The 21,925-nt window shown below is 41.5% G+C and overlaps 1 protein-coding gene across 9 annotated transcripts in view; it reads left to right on the top strand.

Moving 5' to 3' along the window:
- TESMIN (testis expressed metallothionein like protein) overlaps positions 1 to 20,052 on the top strand; it is a 30,905-nt gene extending 10,853 nt beyond the window's left edge. For 6 of the 9 annotated variants that reach the window (XM_072117996.1, XM_072117998.1, XM_072118000.1 and 3 more), the window contains exons 5-13: positions 2,608 to 2,730; positions 3,211 to 3,328; positions 5,228 to 5,298; positions 8,655 to 8,746; positions 11,768 to 11,830; positions 12,257 to 12,359; positions 13,706 to 13,843; positions 15,982 to 16,091; positions 18,733 to 20,052. In XM_072117996.1, coding sequence (XP_071974097.1) covers positions 2,608 to 2,730; positions 3,211 to 3,328; positions 5,228 to 5,298; positions 8,655 to 8,746; positions 11,768 to 11,830; positions 12,257 to 12,359; positions 13,706 to 13,843; positions 15,982 to 16,091; positions 18,733 to 18,904 — 990 coding nt within the window. In that variant the 3' untranslated portion in view covers positions 18,905 to 20,052. The remainder of the gene's footprint in view (positions 1 to 2,607; positions 2,731 to 3,210; positions 3,329 to 5,227; positions 5,299 to 8,654; positions 8,747 to 11,767; positions 11,831 to 12,256; positions 12,360 to 13,705; positions 13,844 to 15,981; positions 16,092 to 18,732) is intronic. The other 3 variants (XM_072118002.1, XM_072118001.1, XM_072118003.1) reach the window with 3 other exon arrangements.
- The last annotated feature ends 1,873 nt before the right edge of the window (positions 20,053 to 21,925 follow it).

The following is a 21,925-nucleotide window of genomic DNA, read 5'->3' as shown; positions in this document are numbered from 1 at the left end:
TAGCCGGGATTGAGCGGAGCGGGAGCGGAGAGCGAGTGAGCGGACCAGGGGGCGGGGAGCCGGGGGCGGTGTTTAGCCGGGATTGAGCGGAACGGGAGCGAGCGGGGTTACTTGTCACCTGTGCCGGAGGGGGGGAGGGGCGGAGTGGCGGGGGGCGGCTCCCCATGCAGCAGGATGAGTGGGCGGGCAGGGGCTGGATCGCCGGGGAGGCGCTCACCAATGCCCGGAGGCGGAGGGCGGCGTTCGGCTCATGAGGGGGGGCACGGGAGGTGCGATCTGGTGGGGGCCCCTAGGGGGGGCAAGATGGTGGGGGCCCCGGGGCTAGAGCCCCGGGAGCCCCGCCTATAATCCGGCCCTGACAACATAACACTCCATTACTACACAAAACATCCAGTGCCACATATGGCCATGTGCAGAGGGGGGCCGTGTATGAGTCCATCTCAAGTTCCAGAGACATCCCTTGTCTTGCAGTTTTCACAGAAAAATAGGCACCACAGCTTTACACTTTCTTCCCTGATAATGTGAGTGTGGCCTAAAGAGTTGTGTGCAGTTAAAGGACATTATTTCCCATTGGGGTGCATCACGCCATACCATCCCTTTCCGGAGAGCAGCAGCATGTGGTGTCACCTTGACAGTGCTTGGTGGATCCAGCATAGCTCTGGGGCCACCCCTAACCCGGGCACTGCACACCACATGTCGGAACGGGGTTAAATTATGAAAATCCTATTCACACAGGGACAATTTGGTCAGGTCGATTTGCGACCCTTAACCAACTACAGTTCTTTATGGGTCCCATATTAACCCTTTTTACATTCTTAAATGGAAAAATTTAAATAATAAGCTTAAAGGGAACCTGTCAGCAGAAATTGACCTAATAAACCACTACCAGTAGGTTGTCAAGCAGCTGAACACCTTCAATATAGGGTTTATTTCATGACCCAGTGTGGTGGCAGTATATAGAAAATCATCTTTGAAGTGAGATGTAAACTGGTTGTATAAATTCAAGGAAGTGGAGATTTTAACACTGAAGTCAAGCTCTCTCTTCCTAAGAAAGCCCCCTTCTCTGTCCTGCATCCAGAGACATCACTAACCAGATCTCCTGAAGTCCAATACGTGACCTCAGTCACAGAGGACGAGGCGTTCAGAGCTCCCCACCTTGACTTCAGTGTTAAACTCTTGCCACCACACTGGACCATGAAAGAACCAAAAACTAGAAGGTGTTATGCTGTTTGACAATATTCTGGTAGTGGTTTATTAGGCCAATTACTTGTTCCTTTTAAATACTTACCTATATGTAGGTCTGATTAGGTACATCAGGAGATCCCCTGATGAAGCCAGTGCAGTATCCTGGCTATACCTATGACACCTGTGCAGTGAAGCCGGGGTGTCATGCTCCGGCTTCACTTGCTGGTAATCCCAGGTGCCGAGGGATCGAAGGACCGAGGTGAGTATAAAGTTTATTTTTTTTTAACCTGAATGCTTAAAAATCATCCAGGGCGTTTTGGGATACTAAACCACCGGTTCATATGGACCTGTGGGTGGTTTAGTGTCCCAAATCATCCTGACAGATTCCCTTTAAGAACAAACCTACAGAACCTGTACGTAACCCTAGGACTGCCTGTATATGGACACAGCACTGTCCACTATAACCTCTAAACTAAATGACACTGACACAGCACATTATTGTAGATGTACAGTAATAGAACTTGAGCAGCTTGTTTAAACCACATCAAGTTCCAGTCACAACGTTAATATGGGTCTCCCGTAGGAGAAACTGGGAGCAAAGTACTCAGAATTTTGTGAACATCCCCCCACGGATTCACTCCCTAAGCCGTGAATAAGGAGCCAATTGCTTTTAGAATCCTCCTTTTACATTTACCTTTCTGTTACGTAGTCTACAAGTCAGTCTATAGGAAATGTCATGAACTTGAACACGCTAAAGCGTCTATGACCTGAGATGTAGCTCTTGGGTTTTTTTTGCATCATCTTTGAGCATCACAGCCTTGAAATTATGTGTGACATCATATGACCATGGATCGGTTATATCCCCAGAAAGTAAACAGTGAAGCTTCCAATAGGCTGACAGCAAGCAGAGGTGTAGAAAACAGAGAGGAAGTGATACAGAAAGCAAAATGGAAAATTGTACAACTTTTCACATACAATATTAATTATTTGCTGAAAGTGGATGACCCCTTTAAGTATTTACCATGATTTTTCTATTTTGGCCTAGTGTTCGGTAAATGACACCTGGGTGGTTGAGGTGTGTGAAGGGGGTGTGCCTGGTGGCAGAGTGGGTTGGCACTTAATGGTCCTGCCCCTGCACCTAGCTATAGCCTGCGCCCATTCAGGCTGGGTCTTGGATATAATTGACATCAAGAGACTGGAGCCTCCAAAAATAATTAAATGTGCAGGAGGGGTGGGGGGAACATCATACTCTGGTGTATCATGTTCCAGCTAATGATAAAACGCCCCCATATAATTCAGTGTAACGATAGACTAAAATGTTGACTATCCCTCAATCTATCACTGTTGGTCTTGATGTTGCAAAAACCTGGCTTATTTGTATGTTATACTGCAGTAATTGTTTATATATTTTTTGCTTTCCAGTCACATCTTAGTACGACTGTCCAGACACCAGATTTTGGCAAAACCTATTTCACAAACATGATCAGAGACAATAGCAGAAGGCTGATTCCTGAACATCCTTATCCTGCTCAAAGTGACTCAAGGGTATTTGTATATTTTGTGTTGTAATCTAAATCCACAGCATCTCCCAGGGGCATAAAATACTCATCTAAAACTGAAAGGGTTTTACGGAGATTAAAAAAACTGTGGGGGGGCATGAAAAACAATAAACTACATACAGGCGGTCCCCTACTTAAGGACACCCGACTTACAGACGACTCCTAGTTACAGACTAGGAAACTTTTGAAATTTTTTGTCTGGATCTACAATTATAAAATACAGTTTCAACTTACATACAAACTCCAAAACTATGGACCCTGTCTTGTATGTAACCTGGGGACTGCCTGTATATTCACCTACTGCTGCGCTCCCATACTCACTTCCCCCAGCATGGGGTACCATAGCATGGCTGGTAACCCGGGTACACACCCTCACACTGCTGTTTCTGTACGTTCTCTGCATGGAGTGCGACATGTACCATGCTGTTTGTAAAATGTCATTGTTTATATTTTCACATTGTTATAGGTATCGGGTAACGGTGATAGTAAAATTCTCTACGTGAACAACCCTGACACTGGAGAACTAAAGAGCTACCAGGTTTTATCTCAGCCCCAAGAACAACATCACATGACTCCAAATCCAGGTACTGGCTTGCCTACATTGGCGCAGCTAGATATTAGTTACTACTTACACATACATGTTTTCCCGTCTTTAAATATGGTGGTGGCCACTTTAGGAGCTGAGTATGGCTGTGGTCACACATTCTGCTAGGCGTACGTTCATAACGCGACGCTAGCGCACAGAGGGCGGTACTCGGGCCGAATGCACATGCGTTTCCAGGGAAACGCATGCGATCGGCTTATCAATCGCATAAGTTTCCCTGGAAACGCATGTGCGTTCGGGCCGAGGACCGCCTAGCGGAACGCGTGGCCGCGGCCCAAGCGTCTGCTGTTTTACACAGTGGGAGTCTGCAACAATGTTCTTTATTGGATACAGCTAGGATCATTGGCCATTAACCCCTCAGATGCCATGTTCAGATGATACCATGGCATCAGTTACTTATAGAAGCTGTTCCATAGCTCTGATGGTATATTATGGTTGATCTTACATGTTCAGTTTTTCAGATGCAGATTTTGAAACCAGGAGTGGATGAAAATAGAGGAGGAGTAACTCTTCTCATTGATAATCCTCAGGGCGCGTTCACACGTTCCGCTATCGTCGCGTTCACAGTGGGCGGGGCTCGGGCCGATCGCATACGCGTTTCCCGGGAAACGCATGCGATTAATAACCCGATCACATGCGTTTCTCTGGAAACGCATATGCGATCGCCCCAAACTCCGCGGCGCTAGCGGAACGTGTGAACGCGCCCTCAACCAACCTGCTTTTGGCTTCAAAAACTGCATCTGAAAAACTGACCGTGTGGATGCCATTTTAGTTGCGTTTTTAAATGCATCCAAAGTGCAAGTGGGAGGGGGTTTGGTCAAAACTCATATGCGTTTCATGCGTTTTGGATGCGTTTAAAAACGCAACTAAAATGGCACGTGGGAAACTGGCCTCAGGACGCGGTCACACGTTGCCTTTTCTTTGCGTTCAACGCATGCGTTTTCAACAGCTGAAGAAGAGATTTGCCTAATTACATTGATGTCAACATTGCGTTAACAAAACGCATGCATTAACCATTTGTTAATACATGCATTAAGCAATGTTAAAGCATGTGTTTGTTAACACTTTGTTAACTCATGTGTTTCTTTCACTTTCTTTGTAAACGCAATGTTGACAACAGTGTAATTAGGCAAATCTCCTCTTCAGCTGTTTAAAAATGCATGCGTTAGACGCAAATAAAACGCAACGTGAGGCCGCAGCCTTAAAGGGGTTTTCCGGAAATATGAAGTCTGATACAAAACCCATGATGCTATATATAGCTGAATAGAACAAAATTCAATGTCATTAGTTAAGAAATGGAGCTTAAGGCCGGCGCCACACAGGGCGCTTTGTCTGCGCTTGCAAACGCAAACGCAGACAAAGTCAATCAATAGTTTGATTTTATGATTCACTACAAGCCCCTTGATCCTTTAGGCCGCGGTCACACGTACCGCTAGACGTCCGTTCATAACGCGACGCTAGCGCACAGGGGGAGGTCTTCGGCCCAAACGCACATGCGTTTCCAGAGAAACGCATGCGATCGGCTTAACAATCGCATGCGTTTCCCTGTTAACGCATGTGCGGTCGGGCCGAGGACCGCCCCCTGTGCGCTAGCGTCGCGTTATGAACGGACGCCTAGCGGATCGTGTGACCGCGGCCTTAGTTCTCAGTAACTCCTCCTCTGAAAAAAGCTCAAAAAAAATCCCAAATGTGGTGAAATTTACAATAAATGTAATGTACAATAAATGACATTCTATTATAGGCTTTGTTTTTATTGTGTGGCCCAATTGACGCATACCCATATTCTTTGGTTTATATCCTGTAGTTTTGTTTTCTTTCTATAGCACATGCATATGATTTCACAGAACTGAATATGTTTCATATATTTATTTGTTTTAAGATCATCCAGATCCCCCTGTGCTGAGAGGATTTTTGCCTCTTGCTCCTACCCGACATTTTACCATACATGATGTAAGTTTATGAATAAAGTATCCTAAATATTAAATACATATACAGTGCCTTGCGAAAGTATTCCGCCCATTCGAACTTTTCTGCCTTTTGCCACATTTCAGGCTTCAAACAAAAAGTGGGACACAATTGTAAAGTGGAATAAAATGTATTAGATAGTTTAAACTTTTAAAAAATTAATAGGAAAGTGAGATGAGCGGTATTATTCAGCCCCTTTACTTTCAGTGCTCCAAACTCACCCCAGAAGGTCAGTGAGGATCTCTGAATGATCCAATATTGTCCTAAATGACTGATGATGAGAAATATAATCCCCATGTGTGTAATCCAGTCCCCATATAATTACACCTGCTCTGTGATAGTCTCAGGGTTCTGCATCATGAAGACCAAGGAACGCACCAGGCAGGTCTGTGATACTGTTGTGGAGCCGGATTGGGAGACAAAAAAGATTTCACAAACTTTAAACATCCCAATGAGCCTTGTGCAAGCGATCATATTGATGGAAGGAGTATCAGACCACGGCAAATCTACCAAGACCCGGTGGGTCCGCTATACTATTATCTCAAGCAAGGAGAAGACTGACCAGAGATGCAGCAGAGAGGCCTATGATCGCTCTGGATGAACTGCAGAGATCTACAGCTGAGGTGGGAGAGTCTGTCCATAGGACAACAATCAGTTGTACACTGCACAAATCTGGGCTAAATGGAAGAGTGGCAAGTAAAAAGCCATTTCTCACATATCCATGAAAAGTCTTCTTTAAAGTTTTCCACAAGCCGCCTGGGAGACACCAAACATGTGGAAGAAGGTGCTCTGGTCAGATGAAACCAAAATCCAACTTTTTGGCCACAATGCCAAATGATATGTGTAAAATCGTAAAAGCAACACAGCTCATCACCCTGAAGACACCATCCCCACTGTCACTCATGGTGGGGGCAGCATCATGGTTTGGGCTTTTCTTCAGCAGGGACAGGGAACATGGTTGGAGCCAAATACAGGAACATTCTGGAAGAAAACCTCTTGGAGTCTGCAAAGACCTGAGACTGGGACGGAGATTTATCTTCCAACAAGACAATGATCCCAAACATAGATCAAAATCTACAATGGAAGGTTCACAAATAAACATATTCAGGTGTTCGGGTGCGTTCACACGTTGCAGTTAAAACTGCATCGCAATCAGCTTTGAGGTGGTTTTAGGTGCAGTTTTGTCAATTGAACAGGGGAAAGACCTGATCTGAATGAGTGAATTTGATTTTGAAGGGGAAACCTGCTCCACAAATGTCTTTCACCTGTTCAATTGACAAAACTGCACCTAAAACCACCTCAAAGCTGATTGCGATGCAGTTTTAACTGCAACATGTGAACGCACCCTTACAATGGCCAAGTCACAGTCCAGACCTGAATCCAAACAAAAATCTGTTTAAAGAGCTGAAAACTGCTGTTCACAAACCCTCGCCATCCAATCTCACTAAGCTGCGGCTGTTTTCCAAGGAAGAATGGGCAGAATGGTCTCTCCATGTGCAAAACTGATCGAGACCTGATACCCCAAGGACCTGCAGCTGTAATCACAGCAAAAGGTGGTGCTACAAAGTAGTAACTTAAGGGGGCCTAATAATATTGTCGCCCCCCCCCCCCCCCCCCCAAAAAAAATGAGAATTTTATATCTTTATGTTTGAAGCCTGTAATGTGGCAAAAGGTGGAAAAGTTCAAGGGGGTCGAATATTTTTGCAAGGCACTGTATATAACTGGGGTATATATTATGGTTTGGGGATGAGCTACCTCCAGAATTGGTTGGCAACAACAACAGGGCTTACCTGCATGAAGCTACCCTCCATAGTTCTAGTAGTGATGCTGCTGCTGAGACCCATATATGACTAGCATGACTAAAGGGGCACAGCCTCAATAAGGGAACCAGAGGTGTAATTAGGAGAGGGTGGGCCCAATAGCAGACAGAATAAACACACATGCATGTTTATGGGACCCTGGAGCGAAGCTACAATGATCATCCAAATTTATTCTAGCTTCTGCTTAATTGGTGTCCTCAGGGTGCTGATATGAATGAAAGCTGTGACAGGCACTTTGTGATAAATAAGTAGGACTTAGTTGTAGTTTGGGCACTTGGTCTCTAAAAGGTTCGCCATCACTGATATAGAGTATATACACACACACATATACAGCATAAACACATCACATATACACACATAAACAATACATATGTAAATATTCACAGTCACGCAGTCTTCTTTCCCAGAATAAGAGATTCCTGTCCCTGCTGCCGGCTCTGCTGTGTACTGTGGAAGATGTGCACTGTTCTAGACATGCTATGCTGTTCAATGGTCTGCATAACATGTATATAATGGTGCACATACTCCATTATTTAGTGTTGCTGGCCAGATTGCTGGGCACCTGACACTGCGGGTTCCATAGCAGCTGCTATGGCTACTATCACTGTATTTATGCCACTGAAGTGAACCGACTATGCTAACTGGTAGGAGGTGGAAAGATAAACCAAAAAGTTTTAACCGATATCGAGCAACAGACACTTTGATAAAGGCTTCTTTCACATGAACATGTGCTACACCCAGGCCGGAATCTGGGAATAACACATGTTCAGCTAAAGAGGTGGAGAGATGAGCGCTGCTCTCCCCTCTCCATAGGGACACCTAGTGCCCGGTTGTACTTACGGGAGAAGATAGATAAAGAAAATGTTTTCTGGCAATGGTATGGTACGGGTGTGTTTTCACTGTACCGCGGCTAGGTGCCACAGGCATCTATAGGGATGGGTATATGGCCGAATATAGTGCTGCCGGATATACGTCCCTACAATGTTCGTGTGAAATGGGCCTAAGACTTTCTAGTTTTACTTTCTGGCACTTTTGACAATTCTGCCATATTTTTCTTTTTTTCTGTAGCCTAGACAACTATGACTAGGTCATCTAACCACACTCACAGTGCCTGTAGCTTTGTGCCCTCTGAATACAATTGGGTAGTGTGCCCACACACTAGGCACCCTAAATATAATTGTACTGTGTCACCCTATTCTGCCACACACAGGACCCCTGAATGAAACAGTGCCACCTACTGTGCCCCCTAAATAAATATTGTTGCATTCTGTGCCTAATACATGTAATTTTACATGACACACACAGTTCCTCTTGAATAATATTGTGCTTCTCATTGTTCCCTTGAATAAAGGAATCTTTCCACCATGTAATCTGAGTATACTGATGATACCTACTTTGCCCCCATATATAAACTCATGCCACATAAAAACCCATCCGTATCCTAATTCTAGAAAAGTTAAGTCTGTAAGTTACTGTATACAGTATAAAACCCCCTCTAAAAAGTCTAATTGTCCTACACAGATGGATATCAGAACTGTATACACATTAACTGATGATGTAGCCTGCTATTCAGACCTGGATATGGAAGGAGCATTAGACCTCGCCCTCCCAGAGTAAGAAATCATTGCATCGTTTATTACATGTTGGTGTATTATGTGACATCTGTGAATAATGCTTGTGTTTAGGGGAAACATTCCCCGAATATCCACTATTGATAGAATTACTTCCCCTGCTAATATTTCTGTGTTCTATTTACTGACATTTGCCCTATCTAAATTAGTTTCAATCGATTCCAAGAAAATGAGGGATCCAATTGTTTGCACGTTTCTTCCATATTAAATCACAGCGGCTTTCTCTACGACTTCAGGCAAAACTCTAATCTGATCTACACAGGAAACTGGAGAAAAAGGGCTGAGGAGTGCGAATACATTGTTCATTATTGAATGAGGTCACGGAGCTAGGACTGGACTAACCCAACGTCGGAAATGATAATATTTAAGAATCCAGGAGATCATGAATACAATGAACGGAATTTTCCTCCTGAGGCGCAGAGATGTTCTGTCACCTCTTTCCAATGATGATCTTTTACGATTTTATTGGATTTTCTTGTAATTTTAACTGTTTATTTTGGTTTTGTGACGTCGCTCATATGTGTTCTGAATGTAGCCATATAATTCCTGATCTGTTTTCCCTTCTATTCCTGTTACCCTTTTTGTGCCACGTGCAGAAACATTTGGCATTTTATTGGACGGGGATCTTAGAGATGATCGAGGGATTTATCAAGAGTTTTATCAAGAGTTTGCTGTTCCACCCACCAACAGGTTGGGCTGAATATACTAAGTGCTCTCTGAGAATTCTACACCAGGTTCTCCCTGGTGTAAAGTTACACTGGATGCAGCATAAGAAGGGAGGAAAGTTTTCAATTCCTGACCAATTCCTGGTCTTTTTCAAGACTTGTACATCTGCACAGGTCTACATAAATCTCGACTATTGTTTTTGTCTTAACGTCCGTAACATTTAGATTTTTTATGACACATTGGTTTTTTAAAGTGAATTTTTACCTTTTTTGTTTTATTGGGGTTTATAATAATTATAATAATTCCTTTATATAGCGAACACAGATTACGCAGCACTGCACAGAGCTTGCCAAATCAGTCCCTGACCCCATGGGGCTCACAATCTAATCAACCTACCAGTATGTTTCAGAGTGTGGGAGGAAACTGGTGGACCTGGAGGAAACCCATACAAACATGGAGAAAACATACATACACTTTGCAGATGTTGACCCTGTTACCAAGGGTGAAAACAACTGTCTTTTGTTTTAATATACTTTGTACTGACTTATTTATTTTATGAAAGTTTTCAACTGTATCTGGAGCATGAGGTTAGAAGTCTTGCACAGAGTTGTATTGAGTCTAATAAGACCTAATAGCTCTAGTTAGTTCTATGACATGCCATGTGGTCATGTGATCGCTGGGCTCATTCCTTACATTGAGCTCATCAGTACAATGTACTTTAATTCAAAGATGTTAAGTTTCTAAAATTTTTATTTTTTGATAAAAAAATGGGTTCAGGCATGGGGTCTGTTAATTTGACAGAAAGAATAGCTCTGTGTCATTTTTGAGCTACTACTTATATGGGGTCCAAACAGAACATCTGATGACAGTGTGAACATAGGCTTATGTTGGTAATATTTGTTACTGATACTAGATACTCTGTTTTTTCCATTGCTTAAAGGGGTTTTCCCATTAAAGAAAATTCTCAAATTATAACCCCCTAGTGATGTTTACACAATAAAGATCATTTTTAACCCCCATACTTTAAAATTTTACCCAGTTTGATTGATAGTTTAGCTCCTATCACTCAGTAATGGTCAGTGTAAAATTTCAGAGTGTGCAGGGAACACACAGACATAAGCAGACATATTGGGGGTCATTTACTAAGGGCCCGATTCGCGTTTTACCTACGTGTTACCCGAATATTTCCGATTTGTGCCGATTTTTCCTGAATTGCCCCGGGATTTTGGCGCACGCGATCGGATTGGGGCGCATCGGCGCCGACATGCACGCAACGGAAATCGGGGGCGTGGCCATACTAAAACCCGACGGATTCGGAAAAACCGCCGCATTTAAAAAAAAAAGTGTCGCTTGACACGCACTTACCTGCACTCAGCGAAGGACGGTGAAGTTCAGTGCATTCCGATGAACTTCAGCGCAGAAGCGACACCTGGTGGACGTCGGAGGAACTACCTTAGTGAATCCCGGCCGGACCCGAATCCTCCGCAGAGAACGCGCCGCTGGATCGCGAATGGACCGTGTAAGTTAATCTGCCCCATTGTTATTCCTTTGTGCTGACAATGTGGTTAGATTATCAGGGTACAGGTTTATCTACACTTTCATTTAGCTTCTGAACATTATACTAGTATCTGACACACAGAAAAAGAGAGATGAGACAGATCAGAGATGAGAGATGATGAGATCTATGAGATGGATATAAAACACAATGACACTCTCAGCTCTGCTACATCTAAACTATATCAAGCACTGTCCACTCTCCTATTTTCTTCCCTTCCCTGCTATAAAGATCTTATCTGTAGCTTGTAGTAAGCCTGTGCCATTGCTGCTTGCTGTCAGGAAGTGTCTGTGTGTGAGCTCATCTTGTAATGGAGGGGTAGAGATAACACTGCATCGTGCAGACAGGAGAAACAATTCATGAGAAGAATCTGTCCTGCCCGACCATAAAAAACAGAAGATTTACGGTCGGATCCCAGGGCAACCGAAATTGTGTACAACAGAACTGATAGAGCCAGGTTGGAATTATATCTGTGAAATTCTGTATTTTTGTTAATAACAGTGAAATTAGAAAATGTGTTATTTGGTTATCCTGATTATATAAGAAACTTGTCTTTGTGGTAATAACCCTTCAAATAAGGGCAATGATTTTGAGCTATAAAGCATAACAAAGCAAATAGTATTAATAGCTGGACCATCACTTTTAACTTTCTCAATCACAAGAAAGAACCTTCTTAACTTGAAATGAGGTGATCTAAGGTATCTGCTGCAGAGTAAAGCTGTAGTGCATAGTCAAATAGTTTCATGTATTTTCATACAGGTTTTATTTTATTCATATTATAGTTTTATGTTGGACACTAAGTCAAAAAGACCATGCAGCTGCTCAAAGACACAATGCTTAAAGCTGTAAGTAGGAGTTATTCTATATTTATTTTTAAGTTATTTAAAGAGGACCTGTCATCTTTCCTGGTTTACCTATTCTAATAAGTACCTAGATCCTCCATAAAATTACAATTTCTCATCATCAGTTTTTCTCCTAAAACTGACAGTTCTATCCCCAATCTCTGTGAAACTTCTTTGATACGCTATTGACCGCCACATCTAAGGGGTTAAATGGGCATGAATGAAGTTCTATCTAATATTGGTCATTGCAGTTGGATGTTGGTTGTGTATTGCCTGCAACTGATGGTATTGACACTTTCCTCTGACTTACCTCTATGAGTCGTGACATGATGGGCAGATGGGTTGAATAATATTTTACACTGATTATGTTGTGTGTTTAGAAGAGAGATGTAGGCTAAAGGCTCCTTATGTCATTTGTATCCCATTTAGTTATTGTGAGTGCTTTGCAAATGGCGAACACTGCAACAGCTGCAACTGCAGTAACTGCTATAACAATATGTACCATGAGCTGGAACGTTGCAAGGCTATAAAGGTAGGACACATCGACTAACAATGTAGCATAACCAAACTAATACTAAACATGTGAACTCCTGCCCTCAGGCCTAATCCATACTGTTTTATAAAGTTTCTCTTCCCAATCTCTAACTGCTCTACCAGGACTGCAGCACTTTCTACAGGATGTCCTGTACTAAACTATAGAAAACTGTATTTGTCACATACTGATGTTATTACATAAATAAAAATGTAAGAAGAAATGAAATAAGAAGAGCAGATAAATATACCCAAACTGTAATTGTAATTAAATAGTAAAAATGAACGTACACAGCCAGATAGATAATTATTTTACTATATATACGATTCTCCCTTTCAACACAAAAATATTTTCTTTCAGAATTAAATGATTTCTTCTGTTTTGAAGCTACTTATCAGAAATCTTCCTCAGCTGTAGAGACTTGGAGGAGACTAATCTCTTCGTGTCTTTGTCCTAGAATTAATTCTATTTTTCACAGCCCTAAATTCCTAGGATGTCTTGTGTACTTAAGTAAATCCAATGAGATTTTTTTTTTTAGTTTTAAAATATACTTAATTGGGAACTTTTCTTCATTAACAATATATGTTACAATATATGTAACAGTCAATATACAAAAATTCATCATGAATACAAACATTAATAATATCACAATCAATATTTAAAAAGCCCGTTCCCTCCCCCTTCCCTACCCCTTGTGCTGGAGAGGAAGAAAAGAAAAAAAAAAAAAAAAAAAAAAAAAAATATATATATATATATATATATATATATATATATATACACACTGTATATAACATGGAATAAGTAGTAGAAACCAGTAGTGAAGTAGTGAAATAGTTACATGAAGTGTGTAGTCTATGCTGTGTGAGCACTAAGGTTAACAACTTCACTACAGTGTTCAGAGAGCTTGCAGGATGGAGTCATCCTGCTTGAGATGCAAAGAGATACAAAGAAAGTTGTTCAGTATCACAGAGCAAGATGGAGGGACCGCGTGACACCCCATTCTGTGCAGAAGAGACTTCTGCATGCACAATGCTGCACAGTAACAAGGCTCTCCTGCTAGCTTCAGAAAGTGCACTTGGTCTGCTCCTCCCTCCGTAATGAGCAGGGAGCAGCAGCCTTTCACTCCTATAGTTAGAATCCATACTAGAGATTGGTTGGAGAATTTGGCCAATGTTGGCATGGGATCCACAGAGGATTGGTTAGATTAATATATATATATTTTTTTTTTGGACCGGTTGAATAATTTTTCCCTCAGGAAAACCCCTTTAATCTGTGTAGATAATGGTAATATACATTGTATGTGTAGTTTACTCTCTTATATGTGGATATGCTTTCATGTGCTCCAGGCTTATCTAGAACGAAATCCAGAGGCTTTCCAGCCTAAGATTGGAAAGCTAAATATTGATGATGTCAAGCCACGCCATACAAAAGGATGTAACTGCAAGAGATCTGGGTGTCTAAAAAATTATTGTGAATGCTATGAGGTAAGCGCCATGAGATGCTGCTACGTCCATGAGCATTCATCTGCAATTTGTGCAGGGGTCTTTCCGTAGAGATGCTCTTTGTAGCTGAATTCCCCTCTGGGTCGTAGATGATGTTTCACCCTTCATTAACTGGAAATTACCTACTTACCTAAACAATCTCTTTAATAGAAATCCATAGATATCCAACCATGAGAGGACATCAACCATGTTCTATGCTATGCTGATTTAAAAAATGCCATTATGAAGGAATTCTGAATAATTTCCGTAGTTTATAATAGTTTATGTCATGGCCGTACCCGCGAGCCTCGATACAGAACGCTGTTCCCACGCCCTATACTCACATCTCCTGGCTCTGCTCCAGTCCTGTCTAGTCCACGGTGCGCTTGCCGGCTCTTTAGGATTTAAAGGGCCATCGTCCTCCTGATTGGCGCTGGCTAATCCGGCTCCATTTTATAATCTGGCGGCTCCCAGTATTCCTGGCCAGATCTTAAGTCCTTCCACTGAAGTGAAAGCCTCCTGTTGTCTCCAGCTTTCCCATACGCTCCTGGTATCTCCTGTATGTTTCCAGTGTTCCTCCGTGTTCCTGGCTTCCCAAGGTTTCGCCGTGTGGCATTCCTGTATCGCTGTGGTGTTCCTGTGGCATCTCTGTGGTGTTCCTGAGGTCCTGCCATCCTGAGGTCCTGCCATCCTGTTGTTCAGTTCCTGTGTCCTGCTTCTGTGGTCCGTCCCTGTGGTCCTGCCTCCTCTAGTCTGTTCCTGCATTTCTGTCATCATGTGTCTCATCGTGCCTGTACTCCAGCCCGTGCCTGCATTCCTGTTCCGTGTCCCAGCTATGAAGTTCCAAGGTTGCTTCCAGCACTGTATTTCTCTTGTTTTCACAGGCTCGGACTGTTGCTACCTTGGCTGCCACCACGGGCCTAGTCGCACCCGTGGAACGACCTGGTGGCACCCCGCCGCAGCAAAACCATTCTGCTTTCCGGCGGGCACAGGCAAAGACCAGGTGCCACTTAGACTCTGGTTCCAGATTGCGGCTAGCTCCTTCACCTCCCGCGGTAGTCCGGAGGGTCCACAGACTCTTCCAAAAGAGACTTTGCCTTATACACTTGTCCCTACAAGTGCCTTTTGTGACAGTTTATTTCACATTACTGGGCTCCCTGCCAGCAGCTTGTAGTGAGTCCTGGGGCAGGCAGCTGCAGCCTGTGTTTCCTCATGCATTCTTCCTCTCCTCCACACCATCCTCCTCCCCCCTGCCTGCTCAATGCACATGACAGGAAGTGGGGAAGGAGCTGGATGATTGTAGTAGTGATGAGAAGTTCGGCTCTTCTTAATGAGCTTGGCACCGCTCACACTCACCACTCCTGAACCGCTCCCTATTAAATATATAATAGGGAGCCTTAGGCCAGTCAGTCACCCCATTCCACTTTTAACCTGATTCCATCACTAGAATAAAGAGCAGAGGAGACTGACACAGGCACAAAGGCTGCATCTGCCCTTTCCCCCCAGGGACTCGCCACATACTGCTGGCAGGGAGAATTAATGTAAAGTATATAAACTACTGAAATGATGCAGAATGCCAACAAAGACATTCTTAAACATGTCACCAGCTAAAAATGACATCTCTTGTGACAGGTTTACTTTAAAGGTAATTGTTTTTGCTACCCATAAACATTTATATACAAGAAGAAAGAATAAGTATCTGCAGAGATAGAAGCCCAATCATGCATATGTAGATTCTGCTGCTGATTCTACTAAGTTTTCTTTCTCACACCAGACCAGATATAAGTCAAGGCTGTTCATTCCTGGTTTATAGTGTCCTACATGGTGCTGTGATCTGAATCACATCTTTTCTCTGTGTGCTTTGTTATCTCAGTATGAAGCCTCTGCTGAGCCCTTGGAAAACTGACAATGAGAGGAGCAAACAAGTAGGATATAAAGGATAGAGGTCATATACAGGCTAGATATAGTGTTGCTCCTCATGTATTAAAGACAACTTATTCTGAAATCTAACTTGCCACAATGAATATGATGCTTTTGATGCTGCTCTAATAGCATAGGTTTGAAGTTTTATCAGTTCAAGTATTGAATATCTACGATATAAAGTAAGTTTATAAATGTTTTCTTTTTCTGATTTATTAAAGGCTAAAATAATGTGCTCCTCTATGTGTAAATGCATGGCGTGTAAAAATTATGCAGAGAGTCCACATTGCAAGTACCTTAGGAATAAGCAGCAATATGCAGATACAGAGAGGTATTAATAATGCATAGCATTAGATCATATTATGTGCATACTGTATGTGTATATTATATGTATTTTCCTGGATAGAAAAAGACATGAAAACAATACTGAGATTAAAATAATATAAAAATAAAATTGCTTTCCTAACCGCCTGTACTGAGGAAAACAAAATGTGCTTGGTCAAGTGCCAAGGTGGATGCCTGGTCTTGAAAACTTAAAAAAAAATCCATGTATACTGTGCTCATCTATTTTTGGCATTACTACTATGAGACTGTACTGTGGATAAATGATAACAATTGAACATGGGCAACTCCTTTGATCCTTTCAAGACCATGGGTTATTGTTATCTAATTGTCCAGGTCATATATTTCAGTTCTAGTCTCTAAATGAGGATATATTTGGGGTAGCTTTACATATCATAACAATTTTTATACATTGTGCATATAGTCTGCAAACCGTCAGTTCCAACTCTTCCTGTTGTTCTCAATGATTACTTCAGCTAACATGTCGGAGAAAGGTAAATTTCAGCTGGAACTTCTGAAATTATATTAAAGAGGAGAATTTCGCCTTTTATAACGCATGAGGATTGTGTTTCTAGGTGCCACAGATATCTGCACTAAAGTTGCAGTTGGGAGAGGGAGTTGTATTTGAAAATGCACTCTTATCAGTGGATGTCTCCAGTTTTGTGGCATCTGGAAACAAAATTCCTTTTTAAAATGAGACTAGAACTGTGTCTCTAGATGCCACAGTTCAGAAGATATAGCAGTTTGCTGTTTGTTTTGTCATATATACCCACGTGCTATCGGTATGGTATATGTGGATAAAGCCTTGTGGCAGTTATGAAAAAGTAAAATAAAATGCCTGTTAGCAGAATACAAACTGTAATCTGGGCTATAGCTTGTGGAGCTATTTAGTGATGTATTACTAGACTAGACATTTGAAGCTATTTGTTCTTTATTCTTCATTAATTTAAGAATCCTCTCTGTGCCTATCTCCTTTTTCTTACTCGTGTTGTGGGGAGGGGCTATAAAAACATTTTAAAAAAGTAAAAAAAAAAAAAGGTAAGGTGTCGTCGCTTCCCAAAAAGCCCCTTGTATGAAAATATAAAAAATGATTATTCTTGGCCGTGAACGTGAAAGTAATATGAAAGTAGTGGAAAATAGCGTCTCAAATTGATATGCCAGCACGTACCGCAAAAATTAACACTGTACAAGTGTTAAAAAGTTGTTGGCCTGAGAATTTTGCAAAATACAAATATTTTTAATGTACCAAAGATTTTAATATTTTTAAATCTATTCAAACCTAACAAAACCTTTTTTGGGGTTTGTCTTTAATGTTGATAATGGAAAATGTAATGGAGAAGTTTCAATAAAAATGATCTGATAAAAAAAAAACCTAACAAAACCTATATAAATTTGGTATCCCTGCGATTGTAGTGACCCAAAGAATAAAGAGAAAGCGTTTTTTGGAGTGCTAAATAAACCTCTAAAAACAGCTTACAAAAAAACGCCACAAATGTGTTTTTTTTGTCAATTTCACTGCACTTGGAATTTTTTTCCAGCCCTCCAGTTTATTGCATGATATAATAAAAAGTACAATTTGTCCCACAGATAACAAGCACCCATACACCTCTGTAAACGTAAAATAAAAAAGTTATTGCTTTGAGAATGAGGGAAGTAAAAAATAGAAACGCTAAAACAAAAAGGGCTGAATCCTGTAAGGGTTAAATGAGGAAGGAAGGCAGAGGAAAACGAAGGATATAGAAATAGATTTCTTTGATAAGTCATATTACAAAGTTTACTACTACAATCCGCACTATTCATTTACACAATTTTGTTTAACCCTTTAAGGACAAAGCCCTTTTTCCCTTTGGCATTTTTCCCCACGCTCACTTTCAAAATTACATAACTTAATTTAATATTCCATACTGTGTATTGGGAAGCTAGAAAAAAATTGGAATTGCCAATATGGAATTTTGGTGCTATTTTCCTTTACAGGCTTCAACGCTGGGAATAACCATTTTTATATTTTGATAGATCAGCACTTTGGGACGTGACAATACCTTGCATATTTAAGATTGTATTCGTTTATTTTTATATCAGTTTTAAGGAAAGGGGGTACTTGAATGCTAGGCGTCTGATGGATCCTGCCATATACTGTAATACTACTGTATTTTATGATCCATAACAATGTGCATCTGCCACACTGTTGTATCCTGCGCTCTTTGACATGCTTGGAAGTCTCACATAGACTCCTGGCTGTCAACTGATCACCTCCCCCCCCAGATAACTTCCCGGCACCGCCAGCATGTAAGTGCTGCCGGTGGCCTTGCCGGGGGCATTTAAATGGTTAACTATCGCAATCAGTTCCAGCATTGATCGTGGGTGTTTGCTGCATTATGTAGCAAACACCCGGTGTATATAAAAAGGGTTCAGCCTGTGAGCCCTCTTCATGCACCCATTACCGCACCAAGACGTTGATGAACCTCATGGTGCACCGTAGGGTTAATGTTTTGTTATGCTTTAAGGCCATAATTTACTTATATACAAATTCATCTGTAATATTAATTTATACAATTTAGTTATAAAGTTTAGTTACACTCAAAATACGACCTTGTATATTTATTATAGTCATGATTTTTTTTCTTCTCTAGTATTTTACGGACGTGCGCTTCCATAGAAGTTGTGAGAGCTGCATGTGCCTGTCTTGTAGCACGGGCCGAAGTAGCTGAAAGAGAATCTTATTCGTCTTGCTTTGCGGAGCAGATGATAATTGAAGAATTTGGTAAATGCTTACAACAGATGCTGCAAAAACACTTGGGCTAGTAAAAGTTGTTCCTTATCTCCAGATAAGTTTATAAATATTTGAATTCTTAAAAATCGAATTTGGTTGAACAGTGTTAAATTAATTACATGAACCAGTTAAAAAGACTTGAAAGATTTTGGCATTTGGGATTCTTTTCACAAATTTGAGACTTGAATGCTATGAATAAACATTAACAGTTATGTAATTTGTTTTACTTTTTTTTTGTTATGTTGTATAAAAAAATCAAAAGATTTTTAGTATTGGGGATGGAGCACTTAGGAAACTAGTAAGTTCCATAGAAATGAGTCCTGCCATGGTTTTTTATTGCAACACTTGAATGGCATTTGTACATATCTCCCATTCACTATGCTGCTAATATTAATATCTGCGTATTATATGCTGTCAACTGTAACCTATGTTTTTCTGACGTAAGGCTTTTTTCACAAAGGCGTATTCTTGCTCGGTCATAGCCCGTGCCATATACTGCCATATGTCTGTCCCTACCGTCTCCATAGCGAGACATGGCTCCCCGCCACAAACACAGGAAAAGATAGGGCATGCTCTATCTTTTTCCCGTGAACAGTTTGGTGGCACATGTGTGTGCTCACCGCACTGCGGCCGGACGCCATAGGAATCTACTGGGACGTATATCTGGCAAAATTTGGCACTGGATATATGTTCTCACAGCGTCCATGTGAAAGGCGGCCTTAAAAAGTTTTCCAAGAATGTAAAGTCCATCAATAAAGGGGGCTGGGATGCGGTGACAAATTCAACCTCTGTCTGTGTCACAGCTCTTTATAGGTGAATGGAGCCCGCCCCCAGTGCACTGGCAGACTGATTTGCATATCCATAAAAACAACATTATCTCAGCGTTGCTTCATTGGGTAGCGAAGCGTTAGGGAATTGTCCTCTTATATGTTAGGTTATTTTAGGTTATTGTATTTAAATTTATCAGTTTTATGTTTTTCTCCTGACGTTTGAGACTGTTTAATTAAAATGTTAAAAAAAACATGAAGTCACATAATGTTGAGGTTCTTTGTAAAAAATGTTTTTCAAGTCTTGGTTTACTAATGCTGTATTCATTTTGGCTGGTATGGGCCCCAACAGTCGAAGTGAAGATGTCAGCCCAGCAGCAAAAATGCAATAAATCATATTTTTATGCAAAAAATTGTGTATATTTTTATTTTTTTATTTTTACAGTCTTTTTACAGTCTGGGCCTTCTGCTCTGTCCCTTCTCAGGCTTTGCACAATACCTATTGTAGTCAAATTAGTCTAAACAGTGCAGGGTTCTATGGTGAACTTATGCATGAAATGTATTGTTCATGAGATTATCTATCATTAAAGGGAACCTACCACCACGATACTACCTATAAAGGTAGAACAGGTGGTAGGTGCATGTATGGGACGTGAGGATAGCCCTTTTGAGAGATAATCCTCATGTCCCCGCTATCTTTTATAAAACTTTATTACCCTAATATGTAAATTTTGTTAAGCGGCTATTGGGTTGTGGAGTAGCCTCTTTACTCCTCCTACCCTGACACCTCGAAGCTGCGCGCCCTCGTCCTTGGAGCTGTGGCCGCACAGCTGCTGGCCTGCCGTTCTGCGCATGCGCAGAACTCCGGCTTCTTGGACGAAGGCGTGCAGTTGCGAGGGGCTGCGCCGAAGATGTCAGGGTAGGAGGAGGGAAGAGGCTACTTGGAGTAGCCGCGATGTGTAGCCTAATGTCCGGCTACTCCACGCCCCAGTAGCCGCTTAACAAAATTTAAATATTAGGGTAATAAAGTTTTCTTAAAGATAGCGGGGACGTGAAGATTAGCTCTAAAAAGGGCTATCCTCACGTCCAATGCATCTAACTACCACCCGTTCTACCTTTATAGATAGAATCGTGGTGGTAGGTTACACCAAACTTTTTTGAAGACAGATTGGAGATCGTTCAAGATATGGAGGTTTGTATAGAATTTAGCAATATGTCTACAGAAATATTCTCAAACAGTAATTCCAAAAGTCAATGTTATTACTCTAAGTACATTATGGGTTAAAGGAAAACAAAACCTTCAACAAAACTTTGTAAATGAGTAGTAAAGATTCTGAAGATAATTCCAAAAACTCTGTAATATACTTTATTTGAAAAGAACTGTTCCTGTGTCCTTCTTTATTTAAAGGAAAACTACCTTGCCACGACCTATTGTAAGGCCTTATTATGGTTTTAATTCAATAAAATCTTGTTGAAACTAAAGGCAGTTTACCACAGTGGTAGGTTTCCTTTAAGCAGTTTGTAAAAAAGGAACCCGATAAAGGGCCTAATGACTGAACCTTACAGACAGTCCCTGGATAGTCTAATCTCCTCAGAGAGCTGAAGCAAGGAAAATATTCTCTAGCATCAGTATCCTTATCTATCTGAAGTGAACAGAACTCTGAACGCTTTCAGAAACATTGCTCATTACAGGAGAAAGAGCAGAAAAAGGGCACAGAAAAGCTGTTTTCTTTAAAGGAAAACAGCCACTTGAAAAAAGTGGTTGTTGCCCAGTAGTGGATTATAATATAGATGGTTTGGGCTGTAGCTTGGGGCCCACACAAACCACCCACCAATGTTTATACTTAGGGCTCTAAATAAATATTTCAGGGCCTTTTAACGTCATTTCAGGACCATTGAAGGTCCTCCAAAGGTCCGGAAACTGGAGATTGAAAGCAGGCAGAAGGGACGCATCCTTCATTCTCCAAGAAACTTGATTTTTTTACCATATCTTGGGAAGTAGAGGATATAATATTCATACAGCCCCAGACCCATGGCAGTCTTAATCCTCCCCTGTTGTTGTCAGAGGTCAAAGAGGTCACATGACAGCAGTTTGATCCGCCAGATCATGTCTTGAGAAGTCCCAGGATGGGCGAGATATAGCGATAAACATGCTATTTCTCCTACATTGGAGATGGTGGAGGGAAGAAGTGAACGCAAAGTATTTCTGTATAGAAGCAGATTCTCTCACAGATGATGTCCCATATTGAATAGGGATTGACACATTCTCAGACTGATTGCAGTGAG

Source organism: Engystomops pustulosus, chromosome 7 (genome assembly GCF_040894005.1).
Source record: "Engystomops pustulosus chromosome 7, aEngPut4.maternal, whole genome shotgun sequence".
NCBI classification, from domain to species: Eukaryota; Metazoa; Chordata; class Amphibia; order Anura; family Leptodactylidae; genus Engystomops; species Engystomops pustulosus.
Note: the sequence above shows the minus strand (reverse complement) of the source record. Positions and strands in the feature narration are given on the sequence as shown.